This window comes from Penicillium oxalicum, chromosome III (assembly GCF_001723175.1).
Source record: "Penicillium oxalicum strain HP7-1 chromosome III, whole genome shotgun sequence".
Lineage (NCBI taxonomy): Eukaryota > Fungi > Ascomycota > Eurotiomycetes > Eurotiales > Aspergillaceae > Penicillium > Penicillium oxalicum.
Window position 1 is genome coordinate 2820343 of NC_064652.1, and position 21284 is coordinate 2841626.

Genomic DNA, 21284 nt, shown 5'->3' on the forward strand with positions numbered 1-21284 from the left:
AGAGTGACTAACTAGTACTGGATGTACAATCTGGCAATCTACCCACGTAGTGGGTGGATCGTCGATGGGGAGATGATCGATATAGCTTTGGGTCACTGATCGTCTACATTTTCGCCTCTACAGTCTCCACCGACCCATGTTTGTCCCCCTCCCCGTCTCTTGTAGTGTACAAAGTACAAAGATGTCTCCATCGACATACAAACGACACGACGGCGTCCCTCTCGAAGTTCGGAATCGTATGGAGGAACGTCTCGCGAGTCCTGCGCTATGCGCGACTATAATTCCGTTGAAGAATCCAAGAACCCAAATAACCCAGATCCACCGTCCACTACCCACACCATAATCCCTGCAGGCGCGCCCACCTTTTCCCGATCAAGAAAATGCGAGATGCATCTTGCCATCCGAGCCGTCGGCTGATTTGGACGTCTTCGCCGACAGCATGAGTCGTGGACAAGAATGATCATCGACTAGTGTAAACTTGTTTCGATTCCCGTCATCCCATGCTGGGTCGATGTGGTTTTGACAGTCGTGATCTAAGCGTCAAAGGCGCCAACGGGTCAACGAGGACTGAAAAATCGGGGGAACTGTCGATGTACTTTCGGCTTCCTTTCCTCCCGTCCTTCGTCTTTTGTGTTCCTCTGCCTTTTGTATTGACATCTCTTAACATTAGCCTCATGACCGCGTCCAGCTGCGCTTTGTGTCCCCTTTGACCTATTGATCTCTTTCGTGAAGCCCGAGAGTCTGTCACTTTTGAGTTCAAAATGAGTCCAATGAGGTTTCATGGTCGTCGTCAAGGTTGATAATGATAGATTACAGACCTCTCTTCTTTTTTTCCCCTTCCATCTGCAAGTCTCATCAAGTGTCGGGGCATGATTTTTGTTCCCTCTCTTGACTGTTTCCATCTCTTGTCTCACGAGGGATACATGATGTCTACATTCAGTATATACCATTCCATCATCGTCTTCACCATTTTGCTTTTGTACCCAATCAGCCCACGTCCCACCCCTCCTCTTTCTCGCCGTCTATCGTAGTTCAAGTTTGTTCGTTCCGTGGCTGTGGCGCTCGAGACCCAATCCGGCTGGCGTTTGGCACCGACGCCAGCTGACCCTCATTTAGGCAGGTGGGCTTCGTTCATTCGTCCGTGACGGAAAAGCAGTCCTGCTCAATGTCCCACACATGATCACGATCATGCTCATGATCGTCAGGGCCGGCAGATAACCGGGGCTATGCCTTTTTGCACGGGGAGAGTTCCCGTGTGCTCCAGTCGCGGAGTGAATGGTCCCTTGTACAATGAATACATGGAGTATCTATTCTGTTCTATTCACTCTCAAGGTACGAGCAAGGCGAGAAAGAGATGGAAGAGGAAAAATTGATCCGAGTATGACGAGAGGTTGCCGTGAAATCCTGCATCTCAATGCAATTGTGGTCTTTGTCTTGCTTCGAGGGCTCTTGTTAGAAAGGAGGCTGCTCCCCAAAAGCCATGACGATGACCCGACTTTGCCAAACCCCGGCAAGAGAACGCTTGTTCTCATCCGGTCTCGGTCTGTTTCGTATTTCGTAATGATCGGTGTAATGAGTGTTCTCAGTGGGCTTTGGATATCTTTCATCGCCTCGCGAGTCTCGCTCCGATACCTTAATGAGTTGCCTGCTCCACGGTGTATTGGGGAACTAAGTAATAGTCCAGAACGATTGGACACCTACCATGACTAGCGTTGCTGAACCTTTTTTTTTAGATACTCATATATATATATCATTTGCTCTATTCCAGATTTTCGTTCGGTAGTTCATCAGGATAGACTGATCGGAATGCCTGTAGAATCCGGAGAAAAAAAAATCAAAGCTCAAGTGGACCGTCTGCGTCCAAGTCTCGGGTACAATGCAGTGACCGCTAAGAATGGACACTAAGCCATTCAATCCCCGGTACCTAGTCAGTACCGAACTTTCCCTGCTCTCTCTCACACACGCACACACACTCTCTCTCTCTCTCTTTGCTTTTCTGGAGTGATCCACTCTTCCCTGTTTCCCATAGGGTCATGTCAAAGCATCCTCCGATCCACAGGCATTTGAATCATGATTCCCAAAAGACTAGAGCAGAACCGAAAGAATTGGATAAAGGGTGATGATGATACGGGGTCGGTATGGTCCGCAGGCGTCTTGACGCTTCCACCCTTTCCCGGCTGAAGAGGGTCCAGCCGAACTCAAAATGAGGTTTGCGTTTCATAGGTATTATTATCATTTCCTCTGTCAGTCCACGTATAAAATTGTACATGCATTTCTTGACATCGTAGAGTCCTTTTCCTCGCCCCAGCATTGCATCCGCCCTTTCAATCGAGACCTTCAAGTCTCACCGACGCCAGTGGCCAATTCTCTCTCTCTCTCTCTCTCTTTCTCGTCTGATGATTGTACAACCAGGCTGGCACACACAACGGAAACAGTGTATGGGTATGGCGGTACTTGGTTGACAGCGATTACCATACCGCACAGTGGAGTCCTGCACAGGACTCACAGCGAGCCACCAAGTGGAGCCCCCCCCCCCAGCTAGTGCTCTCTCCATTACCGTACGGTACCGCCCGAGGGTCCTTGGGTCTTCCTCCGCAAAAGAAACACCGCGGCTCCACTTTTCCCCGAATCCGTCAGCGCATCCGCAGCGCATTCCATCACGCCTGTTCGTCGTCGACCTCGAAACTTGCAGGACACTCGTGCCTCTTCCTTTTTTCCTCTCGTCCCTATTCTTATGCAATCTGTTTCCAGACACTAGTTTCTCTTCAAGATACTGTTCTCGTCACTCGTGCTATCCCTCCATATTCCCCTCTCTCCCTCTTCCTCTTCCTCTTCTCTTCCTCTCTCCCCACCTCTCCTCTCCTCTCCTCTCTCTCTCTCTCTCTCTCGCTCTTCTCTTTCCTCTCATTCCTCTACTTCCCCTCCTCCGAGTACTCGATCTTTCCCCCTCCCCCCTCTCACCATACTTCGCTCCTCCTCTGGCCGGCCCTGCAGTACTCTCCGTCGCTCTTCCCTCGAAAGCTCTCCCGTTGTGCGGTTCGAAAGTTTGTCGATCTCTCCGAGAAATCACACTGTCGCCGATCTATACATCTCCACATTATTGTTATCCGGCGGATCGTCCCCGTGATCTCAACCCTTCACCATGGAGGGCTTTGACACCATGGCCATGCCACCTTTTCTAGCCAGCCCACTCTCCCTTGGTAATCTCCAGGGCACCGATTACCTCAATGCGATGCCCGGTCTCGACCTCCCAGATCACCGCTCCAATTTCGACTCAGAAACCTTTGTGAGGTAGGTTGATCCGGCATGACTGTCACGATTGAGATCGACGGCTGTCGTTGGTCTTTCGACCAGCAAGACCCTGCATCTGCAGGTTTCACTCATGAATTACCTCTTCCCCCCCCTCCCCCTCTTCTCTTGCCAAATACACTCCCTTTGTCGCTGCCTCCAACTAGCTATACTCCACGATGACCCTTGAATTGGCCCAAGTGCTGATCAAACATCTTTCGTTTCGCACAGCGAGGATCTAGCTTTCAATCAGAATAGTTTGTCGCATTCAATAAAGCGCTTCTCGTCCGGCTATGATGATCCATTTAATGACATGGTCGCCCCGTTTGATCCCCTACCTCAAGAACAGCCACAAGACTCGTCTATCGACCACAATAATAAGCTGTTGAGCTTTTCGATTCCCGTGTATCATTTTACCCTCCTCGACTACTCTATGCGCCGCACCTCGCTCTCCGTCTCCGCCCAACTGCACGGCATGTTCTTTCTGGCCGAGTCACCCTACACTACTTCTCCATCCGAGAATCCTCCGCCACAATTAGGTGCCGAGTTGACCTGTTACCGCCGTAACCTCTTCCAAATTACCGGTTCCGTCACGTTGCCTCGGGGAATGCGTTATATCATGACGGACCAAGGCGATCGTATTCCAATCCTGGCCCAAGAGTTGACCGTATCGGCAACAGAGTCGGTGGAGGGTAATCCCGTCAAGATCATATCCGTTCCCTGGAAGACTCCCTCCGCTGCAGCCGCCGCCAACTCGGGGAGCACGCTCGAGGAACCCCTCCCGAGCGGTGCCGCCAAAGTAGAGAAGGAACCACCACCAATTCCCCTCGATATCATGGCGGGCCAGGATCTGGACACCGACTACGCGACCTTCCCGATCGCCTGGAAGCGATTGCAGTTCCGGGTTGCGACGGCGAACAACGGTCGACGGAAGGAATTGCAGCAACACTTTGTCGTGCGACTCAAGGTTGTCGCGACGCTCTCCACAGGAGCCAAGATTGCCATCTCCGAGGTACAATCGGGACCGGTGATTGTTCGTGGCCGCAGTCCACGCAATTTCCAGTCCCGTAAGGATCTGCCTCTGAGCGGCAGTGCGGCTGCCTCCCGCAAAAACCAGGCCAATGCCGCCGCCGCTGCCGCTCTCAACCGAACGCCCACCAGTGAATCGCTCCCTCGCCGTACCAGTGTGACCCCGGCCAAGAACAAGCCGGGCTCGGCGACAGCTCAGAGCAGCTCCCCCGAGACATCCTCAGTTCCACCCCCATCCATGATGCAGCAACCACCCTCACAACCCCCCGGTGATTGGACACCGATCCCTCCCCCCAACGCCAACGCCGTCTTACCCCGTCAGCCTCTGTACCCTCATTCCAGTCCCGAGCAGGTTTCCCAGGCCGCCGATGCGCAGCGCCGTGTCAGCATGGCGACAACGGCGGCAGCGTCCTCGGCGCCGATCAACCTGTCTCTCATGGATGACGATCCTGTCGGAGGTCATGACGGTGGTTTACATTTGGGCCATAAGATTCCAGCGGGGTTCCACCACAACGAGATGTCTCGGCAAAGGTCGATTAGTATTGATCAATCGGGTGCCCAACCACCCGCAAAGATGCGCAAGATGTCTCACCCCATGTCCCATCAGTCTGTCCGCAGTACCACCACGACCTCCTCGGCCTCATTACCGCTTCTGGAGACGGCGAACCTTCCACATCAGTTCGTGTCCTCATTACCTTTCCCCAATGAAGGCACTGATTTCCTATATGAATACTTTCCTCTGGGATTGGACGATTGGCAAGCGCCCGTGGACGCCGTCTATCGACCCCATGTGGTTCACCACACGAATATGCCGGAAATGAAATTTGTCGCAGGTACTCGAGGTCGAAGCAAACGGTATTTTGCCGCCGAGGATGTTTTCTAAGCAGACGGATGCATCCTTTGGTGTTTGTGGCCGCGGAAGTCGGTCCTCGGGCTTGATGTCTACATTTCTTGACCTTTGCGCCTTCTTTTCTTGTCTCTCTCTCTCCGTCGAGGGCCCGTCTCTTCCACCAGACGATGATGGTGAAAGCGTGATTGTTTCATCTATCTTCCGATTGCGCGGTCAATGTCTTTTTCTATCCTTTTATCTGCTTTGCTTTGATCTTCTTTTTCGTCAATCTCTTCCGGCTGGATGCTCTCTGGGGTCCAGTGTTCTCCAGAACCTGAATTGGTCTCTATTTGGCCACGTCTCGCGTTTGGAATATCGGGTTCTTGCAATTTGTCAGGTGTTTCGAGGGAGGGGGCCTTCAAAGGAGCGGAGTGATATGGATTCAGGTGTTTGTCCATTTTGTCCTTGTCTTATAATGTTGTATCTTTCCCACCAGGAGTTTTGAGAGCTCTTGGGAATTGTATTTGGGTGCGGGTGTTGTTGGTGTCACTCGAATGCGAAAATGGGCGAGTGCGGTGGCGTACTTTGGTTGCAAGGTTGGGGAAATCTCTTCTTCTTTTCCTTTCTCTGGTTCCTTTCGTTTGGGCGTCTTTTGAACTGGCTTTCACTTTTTTATCTCTGTGATTCTTTTTTTCCTCTTCTTGTCCAGTCTTTACGGTCGAGAAAATCAGCGCGATAGCGAGAGGATTTGAAAATTGAGCCATGCTCTTTGCCTCCCGGGGGGGGATCTTCTCTATGTTCTATATGATTTGAAAAATTCATACCTTCCAGATCTCTCTCTCTCTCTCTATTTGGACTGTTGTACTTTTGTCTTAGTCCTTTTGCATATAACCCCTCGAAATGCACGTCTGTGAGAAACTCCTCTCCTTGGAGAACAGCACGAAATATAAAGAAACCTATTCACATTTCCACTGGAACCACGACGGCCTCGTGTCAAAGGTACATCTTTTTTACATTCTCACACCCGAGAGGGAGAGAGGACGGTAGAGAGATAATTTCAGCAAACGTCCGTACCTCCCTAGATAACCCCATGCAGTGCCCGGAGCTGGAGTCGATGAATTACATGAATTCCAGAGCACGGACTAGTGGATTGACACCCGACTTTGACAGGTACCAGGGAGCATCTCTAGGGAGCAAGTAATAAGTATTACGAATGGATCTCGAGTAGAGAGTGAATACATATTGAGGGAGATGAGGTTGTGGTTGATTAGGTAGGTGGGTATGGAAAGTCCATTTAGAATATTAAAAACATGCATATTCAATTGGAAGGAATGATTCATATGATGATTGTTCTTGTAATACAGACTCATGGAAATTGGATGTATTCCTCTCTCTTTCTTCTAGATAGGCGGGTGGGCAGATGGTAGGTCTCACATCAGGGCTACTGCTTGTCGACGGATTCAATGGTTGCTTTTTCACCTCCTTTTTTTTTAAAGAAAAAAATGCAGTCATGGCGGACGGGAATGAAATGTCTATATATTCTCAAATATTGGTCTCTCAATTTCTTTAATTTTTTTTGGATTTTTCTCGTCCAATCTCCCAACATTCCACTCTCTTTGTCTCTTTCAAGACCCTTCTTCCTATAAATATCCCAATCCATCTCCCCCAATACTCTCCAAATCTCCTCGTATCTCCCACTCCGTCGCTCCCACTCGTCCCGAGATTTCCGCCTGACGCTGCTTCCCGAGACTCAACCACTGCCGCAACAGGTTCCCATCTATCATACCTCGACCACTGGTTCCGTCGCTTTCAACGGCGCGGAAGGCTCGCGGGTTCAATCCGCAGGGATGCTCGATGGTGTTGGTCAGTTGGGATTGGAGCGCGGAGAGTCGGCGGTAGGATTCTTCGGAGACGCTGGTGACGAGTGCGAGAGACCCGTTCTGCGATGCAATCAGGACATGATACGTGGCGTGGGCGGCTTGGTCGGTGTCAATCATCATGTCGTCCGGGGAGGAAGAAGAGTCGAGATTCTGTTGTTGCTCGCTCGGGACCGCGGTGCGAGGGAGCAGGGTCATTTGGGTCGCGAAGTTGCCGGTGTAGAATTTGCTGCGGTGTAAGAGACGGTCACCGTTGGAGGATTTGGGGTCTAATGGCGAGGACAAAGTCAGTTGGGGAACGAGCCTGTAGATTGGGATTCTTTCGGGACTCTAAAGAAAAGGTTTTTTCTCCCTTTTTTTAGACTGGGGTGATGGCTGGTGGTTACCTTCTGGGTCGTATTGCAAGACGTGCAAGTTACAGTCGCTATCGGAAACGACAATGTACAACTTGTTGCCATCCGGAAGAAACTCGGCGGATGCAACCTCGAGATATTCAGGGTCTTTGCCGAAGAGGCTCATCTTGTAAGGTTCTTCCTGGATGGGATGTTAGTGTTTCTTTTCCCTTTTCGAGTGACTCGATCGACACCATCGCTTGTTAGGATCATACCGAGTAGCCTGCAAACCATATCCCTTTGACTGCATCGCCCAATAGACACATTCCAGTACCCTTGAGCTCCTTGGCGACCGAAACGTAGCATGACATGTCCATGAACGCCACGGGGAGAAGACTGCCGTCTTCTTTCAGTCCGCGGACCATGCATTTTGGCCCTTGCGCCACAATGATGAAGCCCTGTCCTCCAATCCCAGAGAGCGCTGTGACGGCTCCCTTGACTGTCTCTTTGCCGATGAGCTTGAGCTTGCGCCCTGTCTCTGGTCTCTCAGGATCCGGTACCACATTGATCACATCAAACACATAGATGCACCCACGGGCAGGGATGTCTTCGCCTTTGACGATGGCAGTGCCCACCACAATAAGATCCTTGCGCTCATGGGTGTTCTCGGATATTTCCATATTCACGTTCTTCACAGCAGTGATATGCTCAGCTGCTTCCAGTGGGTATTCGTCAATGACAGTCCACGTCTTGGGACTGACCACTTTCACTGAGCTTTGCGGCACCTGGGGACAGAAGGTAATCGACTCATTGCGCCATTCAGGATGCAGCTCGTCATTGTCGGGCAGTTTAAACTCGGCATTGTGACTGGTCCCCACGACATAGGTGTCAGATGTTGTTGAATAGGTCAGGTGGTCAATCTGCTCATCTAGCGAAACTTTGCGCAGAGGCCAGGAGTAGTCAAATTGAGTCTCTGACGGCAATTGACAGGCCCGAATTTGACCATTGGGGTCGGAGTAGATGAATCCACGCTCACAGTCTGATGCAGCGGAATGGAACTCACTCAGCCACTGAATGAAATCGCCCCGCAGGCGCACCAAGTGTGGAGAGCTGGCTGCTGTTCGCATCACAAATCCTGCTGCTGCGCCTGGCAAAAATACCGTTCGATATCCAGATACGTTCGACAAGACCCGAAGTGGCCTTGATTGATGCTGCATGGCAACCGCCGAACTTGCGGCCACGGACGTGTCCACGAGACTGTGGCTGGACTCCTTGTGAAAACGGATGCTTCGCGGTGAGTCGTCTTCAGCGCCAATGGCGGTAACGACGGGCTTATAATAGATGAGTTCATCATTTTCCGTTCGTACCTATGTCAGGATCAGTGTGTGGAACCCAGCAAACCAAAGGAGAGACAGTTCACGTACGATGAGATAGGGCGAGCTGATCCACTGATCACCTAGGTCAGCCACGAGAGCTTCCTTCAAGGGCTCGCGGTTGTTGCTTCGTCGTGGTGGGTCAGAAGAAAGCACCGGCTGCAAGCAATCCAGACCGTCAATGATACTGAGCAATTTCATATCCGCAAGGCGGACAATCTGTGTCTCATAGTCAGCACAACCATTGACGCATTCAAAATCATCCAATCGGGGTGCCTCACAGAGAGCTTGAAATCAGCGCTCAAAAGGAACAAAAGATTCTTGTTAGATGAGGCGGCATTCCTTTTTGTGCTAGAGGAACTGAAAACCTGGTCTTCATCGTGATAAAGTCTGGCGGACCGCCAGTTAGAGCCGGAGAGTCCGTCAGGAAGAGACACTTCATCAAGATCGCCGCTGGTATCCGCCTGGAGGAGTACAAGAGTGGAATCATCGCGCACGATCGCGAGATATGGGTCAGAGAAGCTTGCCGAGATTGCGATCTTCTCCTCCTCGGTATCTTCGTCCCATATTGGGTAAATCTGAGAAAGTCCAAGCTCTAGGGGCAGAAGAGCGATCAGTCGTCTATTTTTTTGGGACTTTCATCTTCTTGAAAAGCACTTACCAATGTCATAGCTTCGAACTTCGTTCTGCAAAACTTGAACAACACGCGTGCTGTCAGCAAGGGAACCGACGTCAATCGTAACGTCTTCGTTCGGGTTGTATTCGGGCGCCTTGAATGGATTCAATGCTTTGCCGTCTACTTCCAAGATCTCGGAGATTTCCCGGTTCTCTGCGGTGGGTTTCGAGACAATCACGTAATGGCGAGACGATGCATCACGGGATTCACCAGGATTTTGTTGACCACTTTTCTTACTTTGACGAACGGTGGCCGACCACACGCCCACTGCACCATCAATTTTGGTGTTTAGAACGACAGAAGGGTCACACTCCCTCTTGATCAAGACCAAGGCACCAGCTCTCCCCGAACCCGACGATCCAACAAGTTCCAGGTCCGCCAGAACTCCATCTACATCCGAATCCTCCTCCTTTCGAAGCAGCTTGGCAGGCTTTCCCAGGGTCAGATCTCGCAAGGGCCCGATGGATGATAATTGATCATTCAGACGGAAATGATAGAACTCGGCCGTAGGATTCCCAGACGTTCCTCGTGGATCCGGTGCTGTCGAGTAGAGATCATCATCATACACATCATCGTCATCCATCAGATCGTCATCCGACAAACTATCTTCGCCACTGGGAGCCTGCTTCTTCTTGGATGATGCGGAAGAGCGGGACCATCCTAGAAGTACAGAGTCTGCATCTTCACTGCCAATAAAGACATTACCATCCTCGAAACATGTCGAGCACGAGGCTGTTGACTTCAAGAGACCGTCTCCAACTTGCCGAGGCAATGGGTGAATTTTCATTCCAGACACTGATCGGCCATCGAGCTTGAATCGTATCAAAGCCATATCCCCGGAACTTAGGGCGAGCAGAAGATCACTGCTATCACCACCAAGACGCTCCACAACGCAATTCTCTAGTCGGAATGATAAATCGGATTGATCGCTCATCGAGAACGAGGACATCTGCCGTGAGAACTCGTTGACCCATATCGCATTCGTTTTACCAGCTTGATCAACATGGACAATCTCGTTGGTGCCAACCAAGAGTGCGCCACCCACTGGAGGTGGGAGTGCAACCACTTTGAAAAGATCGCTGGGTAACTTTGAGACAGAGAGGAGCGTCGTTGATGCCCTTTGTTCCAGATCTAGTGTGAAGACGGCGTAGAACATCGCATCCTTGCGCTCATTGATCAACGCATTCGAAGTGGCCACCTGGGAGTACAAAATCCCGAATGTGGGCTCTCGATACTCGTAAAGGAAGGCTAGACTGACGGGATGGAGTAAGGCCGGATCAAAGGCAGTCAATGGAAGCACAAATGAAGCAGCGTAAGGTGTTCCGTGGGTTCCACTTCCGCCATCTTTGCCAACTTCGCGTTGAGCCGAAGATCCTCGGCCATTGGTAGGGCGTTCACCATCAAGTTCGGAGTCATAGTCATCCATCACTAGATCATCTCCGGCCTGGTGGAATGGCAAGATTGCCAGATTTCGAATGCCAAAATTGAACACTGCGCATCGACTACTGGGGTCCACACTGAGGGCGCTACCACAGCTGCTCAAGTCAGGTACCCAGGGACTTCGAGTCAAGTCATCCCGTTCATAGTAGTGAATTGAGATGGTGGAGATGCCATGACGCTCGGGATCCCATTCAATCAAGCTCAGCTTCGCGTTACGGACGGCAAGCAGAATCGCGTCGCCACCGCTCTTGGAGTCGAGGATCTTCACTCTACTCAGATCTGTCACCGTCCCTGGCAGCGGATATTCTTTTTCCAAAACGAGCTTGGCTCCCGTCGATTGAGAAGGAGGAGTCGTTGTTGTTGTTGCTGATGTTGGGTGGTTCTCCACATTGTCTGTCAGCCGTGAAGGTGATGAGAGCAAAGAAAACACCTGTAACAGAGAGGACCGAATGACGATCAGATTCTTAGCGGTGGCAGATAGGAATGGGACTGCCACCGCATGGGTCACCCCCGATGGGGGCAGCAGCTCTGTATAGCACTGCATTATCAGGATCCCTTTTCCTCAAATCAAGAAGTGATATTTGTAGCCCAGTCACCTGCAGGTGTGAGAAGACTAATTAAATATCAGAGCTTGAGCATCATAGGTTCGAGATTCCAATCCACCTCATCAGCCAACGCATCAACAATCAAATGGATGAAAAGCTCATAAACAACACTCGGTCAAAACGCACCGCAGGGCGCGATATCGATAATCGGGGTCGATAACGATCACGTGGTGATAACCTCATCGGGTTAGCCCATGACGACAGTCGCGGTATTTACTTCATTCTCCGACGCCATCAAGGTTACGTCGTAAGCTCGTCTTCTCAATTTACATTCCGTGTGAAGCAACACCTTCTACTGGAATATTCTGTTTTCTATCTCATGTGAGGTATCTTCTGGTCTCAGTGTGCCTTCAACATGGCGCTCCTCCAGACTTCTCTCATCTGGATTGTTTATGCCGTCGTCATAGCAGCCTTGCTTGCGATAGCATCGATTTTCATCTACATTTATCAAACGCCACGGGATCGCTCCCCCTCAGTAACTATCACTTGCATCATTGCAATTACTTGTCTCTTAGCAACGGTTCTACTTCTTCCGGTTGATGTCGCGCTAGTTTCGTCGACGACCTCGTCGCAGCTCGGTCGCCGCAAAGATTGGGCCTCGCAAGATGCTGTGGATAGGATCACTTACTCTTTAACTGTTGTCTACTATGCCCTGTATTCTGCTGATGCCCTTTTGTGCCTCTTGGTGTTGCCTTTTACCTACTTTTGGTACGAAGAATATGATGAGGTCGCTGCCGAGGCAGGCGAGCAGACGTTGGGATCTCGCCTCTGGGGCGCCTTCAAGTACACCTTGTTTTTCATCGCTATAGTTGTGATTCTCTTCTTGGTCGGATTCTTTGTGCCTGTTTCGAAAGACAAAGACAATATGGATCTGGATTACTTCAAGCGGTTGTTGACCGAGAACCGTATGTATTCCCCTGACCCATGCGCTCTGGACTCCGTGACTGACGTTTTTCATAGACGGCGAACGTGCACTGACATTTGCGCTTGGTCTTTTGATCACCCTCGGTATTTGTCTGTATGTTCTGTACACTTCTGCGGGCCTTGCTCTGTTCCCCGTGAGCCTGATTAAGACCGCGCCTGCGGTTTCCAGCCCGATGCTGCAGGCGACTACTGCACAGCAGCTGGAAGTAAATCAGGAGCGCCAACGTCAGCTTGAGGGACGCTGTGGGGGAAATCCCGACCTTTTATCATCAAAGGATCGCAGAGAACTCGACACTCTCACGCGGGAGGAGAGGACGCTCATCCGTCGACAGCGTCTGGTCGAGGAGGCACAAGGCGGAGGGCGCAGTTGGCTAATGCGAGCGTGGAATAAGGTTGGAGCTATTCTCCGTCCATTCAAACTGCTCGGCGGAATTTTGCTCCTTCTGGTGGCTGTTGTGGTTTGGGTGTCCATGCTCTTGACCTCGATCGACAAAGCAAAAAACTCGATCTGCAAGCACCGCTGTGGTTACATCCTTGGTCACATTAACGTGTTTAACCCTGTGAATTGGATTCTGGTCGTGTCTGCCAAGGTCTTTCCCGTGGACTACGCCATCTTCACTGCCCTCATCTTGCTGCTCTTCTGCAGCTCCGTTGTGGGCATCGCAGTGGTCGGTATTCGCTTCTTGTGGATTCGCATCTTCCAAATCCGCAAAGGCCACACCTCGCCACAGGCTCTTCTTTTGGCAACCGCTATGCTGATGCTTATGATTTTGGCGCTGAACTATTCTGTTTCGATGGTAGTGGCTCCGGGATATGCAACATTTGGTCCTCAGACCTTCTGTGACCGCACCCCGAGCTCACCGGGCGAGCAACCGGATTGTACGAACAGCAAGGATCTCATCAAACCGTGCTCTGAGCTTGCAGAGAATCCAGCAGCTCGTTCAGTATGCACACCTAGTGTTGTCAGCACCTTCCTGAATCGAGTGACGATCAATTTTCCTTTCTTTGGTGTGGTCTTTTTCTGGGCTCAATTTGTCTTCCTGGGTATGAGATTCTCACGCTCGACTTTTTCCGTTTCTCGTGAAGATTTTTGAAATGCTGACTTGTCATTTGAACAGGTGTCTACCTCGTTGTCTTTGTTACTACCCTCTTCCGGGCACCCAAGCTCGATGAGCAACAACTTGATGAAGATGCCGAAGAAGCGGAAGAAGAAGGTCTTCTGGCTAGTACCGGAAGACGATTCGGTGCTAACTGGCAAGATATCACTGGCAGGGCTGATCGTGCTTGATAGCCGTGTCCACTCGTGACACAAGAGTGACTAACCACCAAGGTTGCCATTTCTAGTAATGACTCGCATGGGTTTTGTGATGTTTTGACCTGCAACGCTAATCAACCAGTACTTTATTTCTTTTTCTTTTTCTGATTGACGATAGTATTTGAATGCGAAGAGTAATGCCCAAACCGCCGATTCGTAGTCAAAGAGGTCCAAAAAGAAATGGCTATGTTTTATTTTGAAGCCATCCGTAAATTTGTTTCCATGGCATGACATGAGTCTGCACGCCCTGCCGCAAGAACAAATTTCCTCTAGAGTATAAGTGTGTTTAGTACCTCATCTGCTCGTTGAGCAAGGCCAAGGCGCTCTGGAATGCCCTGACAACGTCCGTGTCTATAACAGAGAGAAGTCATCAGCCCAATGAGCGTCAAGATCCGACGAAGCATATTCACGACAGACGGAAGTGGGGAGAAATACAGTGCTTCTTCTTGCTCTCGAGGTTCACTTCAGAGTTTTGAACGTGTTGCATCTGCGTTTTGAACCTTTACAGTGTCAATATTCACGTGGTGGACAAGCACCTATTGTGCCCAGCTTTTTAATTTTAGGGAACACGAACCGCTTGAGGGCACGTTTCTCGTCTTGCAGTATGGTAGTTTGAGACCAGATTGTGAACACCTGCTTCCGAATGAGCAAATCAGGACCTCCACCAAATCGTGCATCTATGGTCGAACCTCGAGCAACTTCGCCGTCTCGACACGTAAATTGTCTTCAACCCGGCTGTGTTCATCCATGGCTTCCATGTACTTTTCCTGCAGCTCTTCCCAGCTGCAGTCTTCCAGTCCTTGGGTCAGCTGAGTTGTGAGAGTGAACTCGGCATCATGAGAAGACGGGCGCATTGACTCGATGCTCTGATGACTATGCGATTCTACCGATGACCTGGACGGTGCTGCCTTTTCTGGGCTCCCCTGTCGTGACATCGTCCCAGATGCTCCCTCCAAGCAGAGCACCGCGAGAAATGACCGATGCTGCAATCTCTCTCGGCAGCCCGTGGGGCTCTGTCGGCTTTTGAATGAGTGTTGCTTGTGGCTTGAGATAAGGTTGCATTCACATGTTTGGCCATTGCCCACTGTGGAGATCATCTGGACCGCTCCAGGGCGGGAGGCTCGTCAGGTGACGACATTGCAACAGACGGGCTCCCGACAACGGCAGCTCTGTAGACCTGCACCTCCCTAGTTCATGGTCATCGGTGGCGGCTCTGGTAGCTTCATCGACACACCATGGAAGTTCAGCTTTCACCAAACCATCTTACACGCTTTCTTCACCCTCTGCGATGAGCTGCTCCGTATGCAGCTCAGCCCACTCCCGCCAGCCGTTACTGTGCCCGACGTGTGCCCGCAATCACCTGTATCCGCTGCGTCTTGAAAATGCCCAGATTCTCTTGGAGAAGGAGAGACTCGGCCAGGAGATAGCAGCTGCTGTTGCTCATGAAAGTACTCCACAAACTCAGTCCACGCCCAAGCAGGTTCATTCGAGTCAAAATCAAAGCTCTCCGGCCTGGGCTCTTCAAGTATTATCCAGTCGCCAGGCGTCGTCCTCCGCCAGAAAGGATGATTTTCAGCGGCAGGTTGACATATTGAAAGATGAGATCAAGGCCAAAAGGATAGATATTTTGGAGCGTCAAGCGCTGTTATCTCGAAGACGTTCCGATGCTGAATCGGCACAATACGAACTGGCGGAGCGGGAGGCTTCCGTCTTGACCAACATTCAGAACACGACGAAGAGGACCGAGCACCTGTGGCATACCCTTCATAGCAAGACTGCAGAGGCACGTATTTTTCTTTGTCGTGAGGCAGCCCACTTGTACGGGTTGAGACAGCGGACCTCCAAAAGAAGTGATGGCCGGCATAGCTATGTACTTGGTGGTCTAGGGATAATCGACCTGAAAGACCTGAATGGTATGCCCGGCCCAGCGTCTGTCCATGTTCGAAATGTTGCTAACCCGTTGAATAGGCGCAAGTCCCGTGCAAATATCTACCTCGCTCTCGAACGTTGCCCGCCTGTTGGTCCTCGTCTCTCACTACCTTTCATTGAGACTGCCCGCGGAAATCACCTTGCCTCACCGAAATCATCCTACTGCGACCATCTATACTCTTGCTGCATCGTACAATTCCCGAAATCTCTCTCACGGATCCGAAGATTCTTATACTGTCCCAAGCAATCCCGCGGGATCGAGAACCGAACCTCGAGCTCGCACCCACCCACGCCCGCGACCGCTCTTTATCGACACACCCCTCCCACGTCTAGCCAAAGAAGACCCTGGCACTTATGCACTGTTTGTGGAAGGTGTTTCACTCCTTGCTTGGGACGTGGCCTGGTTGTGCAGGACACAAGGTATCAACTTGAACTCCGACTCCTGGGAGGATATCTGTAACATTGGGAAGGGGATGTGGCAGCTACTCGTCGCTCCGCCAGCGCCAGCATCCACATTGATGCGAGCGTTTGCGGGTCGAGACACGCAGAAAATAAAGCCCACTAAGGATTCGCCGCAAACTACCATACAACGCACCAAATCTTTTCCCATGCTTGGACATTATTCCCATGGTACGGCCCACTCGTTCCTCGCGGCATCGGAAGGGGTGGAGTTCATGCGGACATGGAAGCTACCCACGCCGACCAGAATTGCAGATAAATTGAAAGCTACACTCCTGGGAGAAATGGCAAGTGCAGAATGGGAAGTCCTCGACGAAAAAGAATGGTTTGAGGGCAATGCAGATGCCCAAAAGCAAAAGGCACTGGATTCGCACGATACGACTGGTCAGTCGTCTACTTCCACAGTCACGCCAGGCGAGAGCGCTACGGGACAACAGCAAGGTTCCGTGCGGGCGACAGAGGAAGGTCGTCGGCCGAAAGGTACCAGTGGATGGACAAAACTCAACAATCGATAGGTTGTTCCATTAAGCATTCGAGCAATTGCTGGCTCCATGGACGTTTTTTTTTATCGAAGCATCTGCCATACTATTAGAGTATCCCAGCGCAACAGATCTGATTGGTGAAACTACAATGTCATCCAAGTGTTCTTTGTGGTTTACTCTTCGGTCTTATCCTGTTTCTTTCCAATAATTAAATCACAACTCCTCGGCTCTGTAACCACTATGCATTCATCATCAGTCAGCAGATAATGTGTGAGCATCATCGGTACAAATTCTTGTCCTGGACCTTCAACACAACTTCGTGAAACAGCGCGGCCCGCATACGGCGTTACTAAGCCGCGATAAGTCGGCAGATCGGCCCAGGCTTGCTGTTCTCGGATCGAAAGTGATAAGACGCATGGCCCGCCGAACACCGACCGAATTTCGTCAAATCATGAGCTCCTACAACTAGCACTCAGCTCCAACTACACGGGCCTGGCTCTTTTACTTTGTGCTTTTGGAGCGGCTATTCGATTGAACTAGTCTTCGAGACTGTACCACATCCACGCCTCCCCGGGAAAACGTGCGCTGGTGATGCGATCTGGACATTAGCGGCATTCTGAGTCTCCCATTCTAAAGATGCCGAATGCCCACACGTGGCAGGATGCAGGCCTGGGGTCAATGGGTGAGTTGACTGTGCTCTCCACTCTATCCAAGTCTCAAGATCATCATGGCTTACTCTACCCGATCCCAGACCTCAAGCGGGCTCTCTCTTCCATCTCCGACATCCCTGAATCACTATTGAGGGCAGAGCTTCAACGACGAAATGACGCTCGATCTTCAGACCCGGCTGACGGTTCCCCCAGCTGTGGCTCAGGTCAAAGGGGCGATTACAATACTGGTCTTCATGTCATGGCTCTCTTCCTCATTCTTGGACTGAGCACATTCGGTGCGTTGCAGCCTAGAGGGGGTTCAAAACTCCCGTCACGGCTCCCCTGATGCTGGTGCTGATACACAATTGCAGGATACGTGTGAGTATGCTGACAGTTGTGACCTTGTAGCTTGTTCGTTCCCCGTTCTCGCGCGCCGGTTTCCTGGCCTTCCGATTCCTCGACGCTTTCTCTTCATTTCCAGACATTTCGGGACAGGAGTTTTGATTGCGACGGCTTTTGTCCATCTGCTTCCCACGGCATTCGTCTCGTTGACCGACCCGTGTCTCCCGCGGTTTTGGAGCCGGACCTATCGTGCCATGGCAGGCTTCGTGGCCATGATCTCGGTGTTTGCTGTGGTGTTAGTGGAGATGTTCTTCGCAATGAAAGGCGCGGGCCATGTGCATGGAACTGATTATGATACGTTAATGGGAGACCTTGGCCGTGACTCCATGGATGATTTCCAGAACAACGAGTCAAGCTATGGACATTTGGGAGCTCGGAGCCCATCAACCAGCGGTTTCATGGAAGGCACTCGGCAGAGCGATCAAGGTGTCTCTCAAAGAGATTCCGGCTCTTCGCAGGAATTCAATCGCGCCTCGTTGGGTGTGACACGCTCGAAAAGAGAGCAGGGCGATTTAAGTGAGGAAAGTGACGATGATATCGAAGGTCTTGACCCATACGCCGACAACATCCCCATCAATGGACGAGCCGCACAATCTCTACACCCTCGCGCAAGTCGCCGGCCAGCGACAGGTGATTCAAATTTCCAGCCTCATGATGAAATGGGCTCGCCGCTGCAGAACCCTCAACGGCAACTCCTTCAGTGTCTACTTCTGGAAGCCGGAATCCTGTTTCACAGCATCTTCATCGGAATGGCTCTCAGTGTCGCAACGGGCACTTCCTTCGTGGTCCTCCTGATCGCCATCAGTTTCCACCAGACTTTTGAAGGCTTTGCTTTGGGATCGCGAATCGCTTCGCTTATCCCCGATCTCTTCTCCCCTTCATCAGCGAAACCGTGGCTTATGTGCCTGGCGTATGGAACGACAACTCCTATCGGCCAAGCCATTGGGCTGGTGCTGCATAATATGTATGATCCTGCTAGCGCTACGGGTCTGCTGATGGTGGGTATTACCAATGCGATCAGTAGTGGCTTGCTGCTGTTTGCGGGCCTGGTCGAGTTGCTGGCCGAGGACTTTTTGAGTGAGTCGAGCTATGCCACGTTGAAAGGGAGAAGGCGTGTCGAAGCTTGTATATCAGTTGCTTGTGGGGCGCTTCTTATGGCCTTTGTGGGTGCATTTGCATGATTTAAAAGTGATGAACTTTCTTGCTAGAACATATGTGGATTCATGCCTCCTTCTCCTCCAGGCTGATTATATGTAACAAAAGAAATACATATACTACAATCCTCATACTTGAATGGGGTAATGGGTCAGTCGGGAGGAAATGAAACGAAACGCTAGAAGCATTCAAGATCCTGCCAGTGTCTCGAAATGGCAGGCTGTCTGTGAGAGACAAAAAAAACCACCGATCGGTATTATGAGGTTCGGCGTCCCCACTGATTCTACCGCAATCTTGAGGCAAAGCTTAGGACAAATTATACGACTCGTATTTAGTTGTGGTGCTTTTGCTTTTTATTTGAATCTGGATATCTTGGATTTGAAATTAAATCTATCGGCTTGCTTTGAGGTCTTCATGCCAGCTCAGACAGAATGCGTATAACTATATGTATATGTGTAGGTGTATCGAGCGATCCACATCTTTTGGGGGAAATCGCCACAAAGTCTTAAAAACTTTGAGAATCATGTCATGTCGGTTCGTCATAAGGAAGCATTTGCTTAGAAGAGAGACTCAAGCACCAGGGCACTGGCACCGCCACCGCCGTTGCAGATGCCAACACAGCCAAGCTTGCCTTGCTTGGCCTTCAGGACACCGAGCAGAGTGGAGACGATACGGGCACCGCTGGCACCGAGCGGGTGGCCGATGGCGACGGCACCGCCGTGGATATTGACCTTCTCCTCAGAAAGACCCAACAGCTTCATGTTGGCGAGAGCAACCACACTGAAAGCCTCGTTGATCTCAAAGGCGTCGATGGAGTCCTGAGTCACGCCAGCGTGCTTCAGGGCCTTGGGGATCGCCAGAGCGGGGGCAGTGGTGAACTTGCTGGGGGTGTGGGCAGCCTCGCCCCAACCCAGAATCTTGGCAATGGGCTTGAGACCCAGCTCCTTCACCTTGGCCTCGGAGACCAAGACAACAGCCGCAGCACCGTCGTTCAGGGGAGAGGAGTTGGGGGCAGTGACGGTACCGGTGCCGGGGATGAAAGCGGGCTTCATGGCGCGGAGCTTATCGGGGTTCAGCTGCAACGGAGAAGGTGTGTTAGTTGACTAGGTTCTGCTTGTTCGATACTCGCGCTGACGACAGCATGATACAAAGCACGACTCACGTTCTTGGGCTCATCGTCCTGAGAAACGGTCACACCGGGCTTGCCACGGAAGCCGGGGATCTCAATAGGGGCAATCTCAAAGTCGAAAGCACCGGCCTTTTGCGCGGCCTGGGCCTTCTGGTAGGTACGGATGGCGTACTCATCCTGCTGCTCGCGGTTGAAGTCATGGTCCTGAGCACACTCCTCGGCAGCAAAGCCCATCAGCTCCTGCTTGCCGTAAGCGTCCTGGAGACCGTCCTTCATAATTCCGTCCACCATGGTCTGGTTGCCGTACTTGGCACCGCCGCGCAGGCTGGGCAGATAGTGAGGAGTGTTGGACATGGACTCAGCACCACCGGCAACGACAACGTCGGCGTTGCCAGTCATGATTGTCTGGGCACCGAGAATAATGGCCTTCAGGCCAGAGGCGCAGACCTTGTTGACGGTCGTGCAAACGGTGGACTCCTGGAGACCGGCGTGAATGGCACACTGGCGAGCGGGGTTCTGGCCAACACTGATCGTGGAGCTATTAGCTTTTTTTTTCTTGACATGGAAACCCCAAATTATGCCACTCGAATCATGACTCACCCAGCAGACAGAACATTGCCGAAGAAGACCTCCTCGACATCGGAAGCATTGATACCCTCGGCCCGCTCAACAGCCGCTGTTTTTCACCCGCCATCAGTCTCAATTGAGCACTCGGATTGAAAGATCGTGCAGAATAAACATTTGGAGACATACCTTTGATCGCGTGAGCACCAAGCTGAGGAGCAGCGAGGCCGGACAGAGAGCTATACAGTCACGTTAGTCTTGACCGCCAGAATGAGACTCCATGGAGGGGCAGCTTACCCAAGGAACGAACCCACGGGAGTGCGGGCCGTCGAGACAATGTAAACAGGAGGGAGAGAAGACATTTTGAGGGAAATGAAATTCGAAGAAAGAGGGTACAGGGTAATGATGCAAAGAGGTTGTTGAATAACAAGAGGGGAAGAAGCCAAGTCCAAGGGGCTATGGGCTTGACATATAAATAAAGGCAAAGTGGGGAGTGAGGAGCTGTACGGTGTAGGCACGAGTACTTCGAGTACCATTCACCATTTTGTGTCTGGCGGGTACTTTGAGCCGCTACGGGGGTGCTTCGTGGATGGTAAGTACCGCGTGCAACTGCGCACGACGGGTGTCAGCCCGCAGCCCGTAACTCACCAGTCGATGAGCAGCTCTCCCGATTTCAATATTTTTTTGATACCGACCGCCTGCATTCTGCCGGTCCCATCCAGGCTGGACCCACCGAAAGTTGCAAGCCTTCCCATTCTCCGCCGTCACACGCCAGTTGCTTGGGGACTCTGCGGTTGATACTTTGTTTTCTTTCCACAAATCAACA

General features: G+C 51.4%; 7 protein-coding genes across 7 annotated transcripts; 4 read left to right on the plus strand and 3 right to left on the minus strand.

The window, feature by feature from the left end:
* Nucleotides 1-3142: 3142 nt before the first annotated feature.
* POX_c04410 (Protein pacG) lies at nt 3143-5200 on the plus strand (the record flags this gene model as incomplete). The annotated part of the gene is made up of 2 exons (XM_050113290.1): nt 3143-3291; nt 3520-5200. 2 exons carry the CDS (start codon nt 3143-3145, stop codon nt 5198-5200), a joined length of 1830 nt encoding a protein of 609 aa, XP_049970846.1.
* A 1586-nt stretch (nt 5201-6786) lies between these two features.
* On the minus strand, nt 6787-11388 carry POX_c04411 (Protein cft1; the record flags this gene model as incomplete). Its single annotated transcript, XM_050113291.1, has 6 exons — nt 6787-7292; nt 7410-7557; nt 7631-8722; nt 8780-8947; nt 9010-9323; nt 9390-11388. The coding sequence occupies 6 exons, from the start codon at nt 11386-11388 to the stop codon at nt 6787-6789; spliced, it is 4227 nt and encodes a 1408-aa protein (XP_049970847.1).
* A 416-nt stretch (nt 11389-11804) lies between these two features.
* POX_c04412 (putative lysosomal cobalamin transporter) lies at nt 11805-13661 on the plus strand (the record flags this gene model as incomplete). Its single annotated transcript, XM_050113292.1, has 3 exons — nt 11805-12354; nt 12410-13417; nt 13492-13661. The coding sequence occupies 3 exons, from the start codon at nt 11805-11807 to the stop codon at nt 13659-13661; spliced, it is 1728 nt and encodes a 575-aa protein (XP_049970848.1).
* A 313-nt stretch (nt 13662-13974) lies between these two features.
* POX_c04413 (uncharacterized protein) lies at nt 13975-14542 on the minus strand (the record flags this gene model as incomplete). The annotated part of the gene is made up of 4 exons (XM_050113293.1): nt 13975-14039; nt 14124-14188; nt 14263-14321; nt 14378-14542. 4 exons carry the CDS (start codon nt 14540-14542, stop codon nt 13975-13977), a joined length of 354 nt encoding a protein of 117 aa, XP_049970849.1.
* Nucleotides 14543-14882: 340 nt separating this feature from the next.
* POX_c04414 (uncharacterized protein) lies at nt 14883-16591 on the plus strand (the record flags this gene model as incomplete). The annotated part of the gene is made up of 3 exons (XM_050113294.1): nt 14883-15032; nt 15079-15601; nt 15657-16591. 3 exons carry the CDS (start codon nt 14883-14885, stop codon nt 16589-16591), a joined length of 1608 nt encoding a protein of 535 aa, XP_049970850.1.
* A 603-nt stretch (nt 16592-17194) lies between these two features.
* Nucleotides 17195-18791, plus strand: POX_c04415 (uncharacterized protein; the record flags this gene model as incomplete). Its single annotated transcript, XM_050113295.1, has 2 exons — nt 17195-17504; nt 17617-18791. 2 exons carry the CDS (start codon nt 17195-17197, stop codon nt 18789-18791), a joined length of 1485 nt encoding a protein of 494 aa, XP_049970851.1.
* A 531-nt stretch (nt 18792-19322) lies between these two features.
* Nucleotides 19323-20820, minus strand: POX_c04416 (Acetyl-CoA acetyltransferase IB; the record flags this gene model as incomplete). The annotated part of the gene is made up of 5 exons (XM_050113296.1): nt 19323-19841; nt 19928-20420; nt 20495-20570; nt 20648-20697; nt 20756-20820. 5 exons carry the CDS (start codon nt 20818-20820, stop codon nt 19323-19325), a joined length of 1203 nt encoding a protein of 400 aa, XP_049970852.1.
* Nucleotides 20821-21284: the final 464 nt, after the last annotated feature.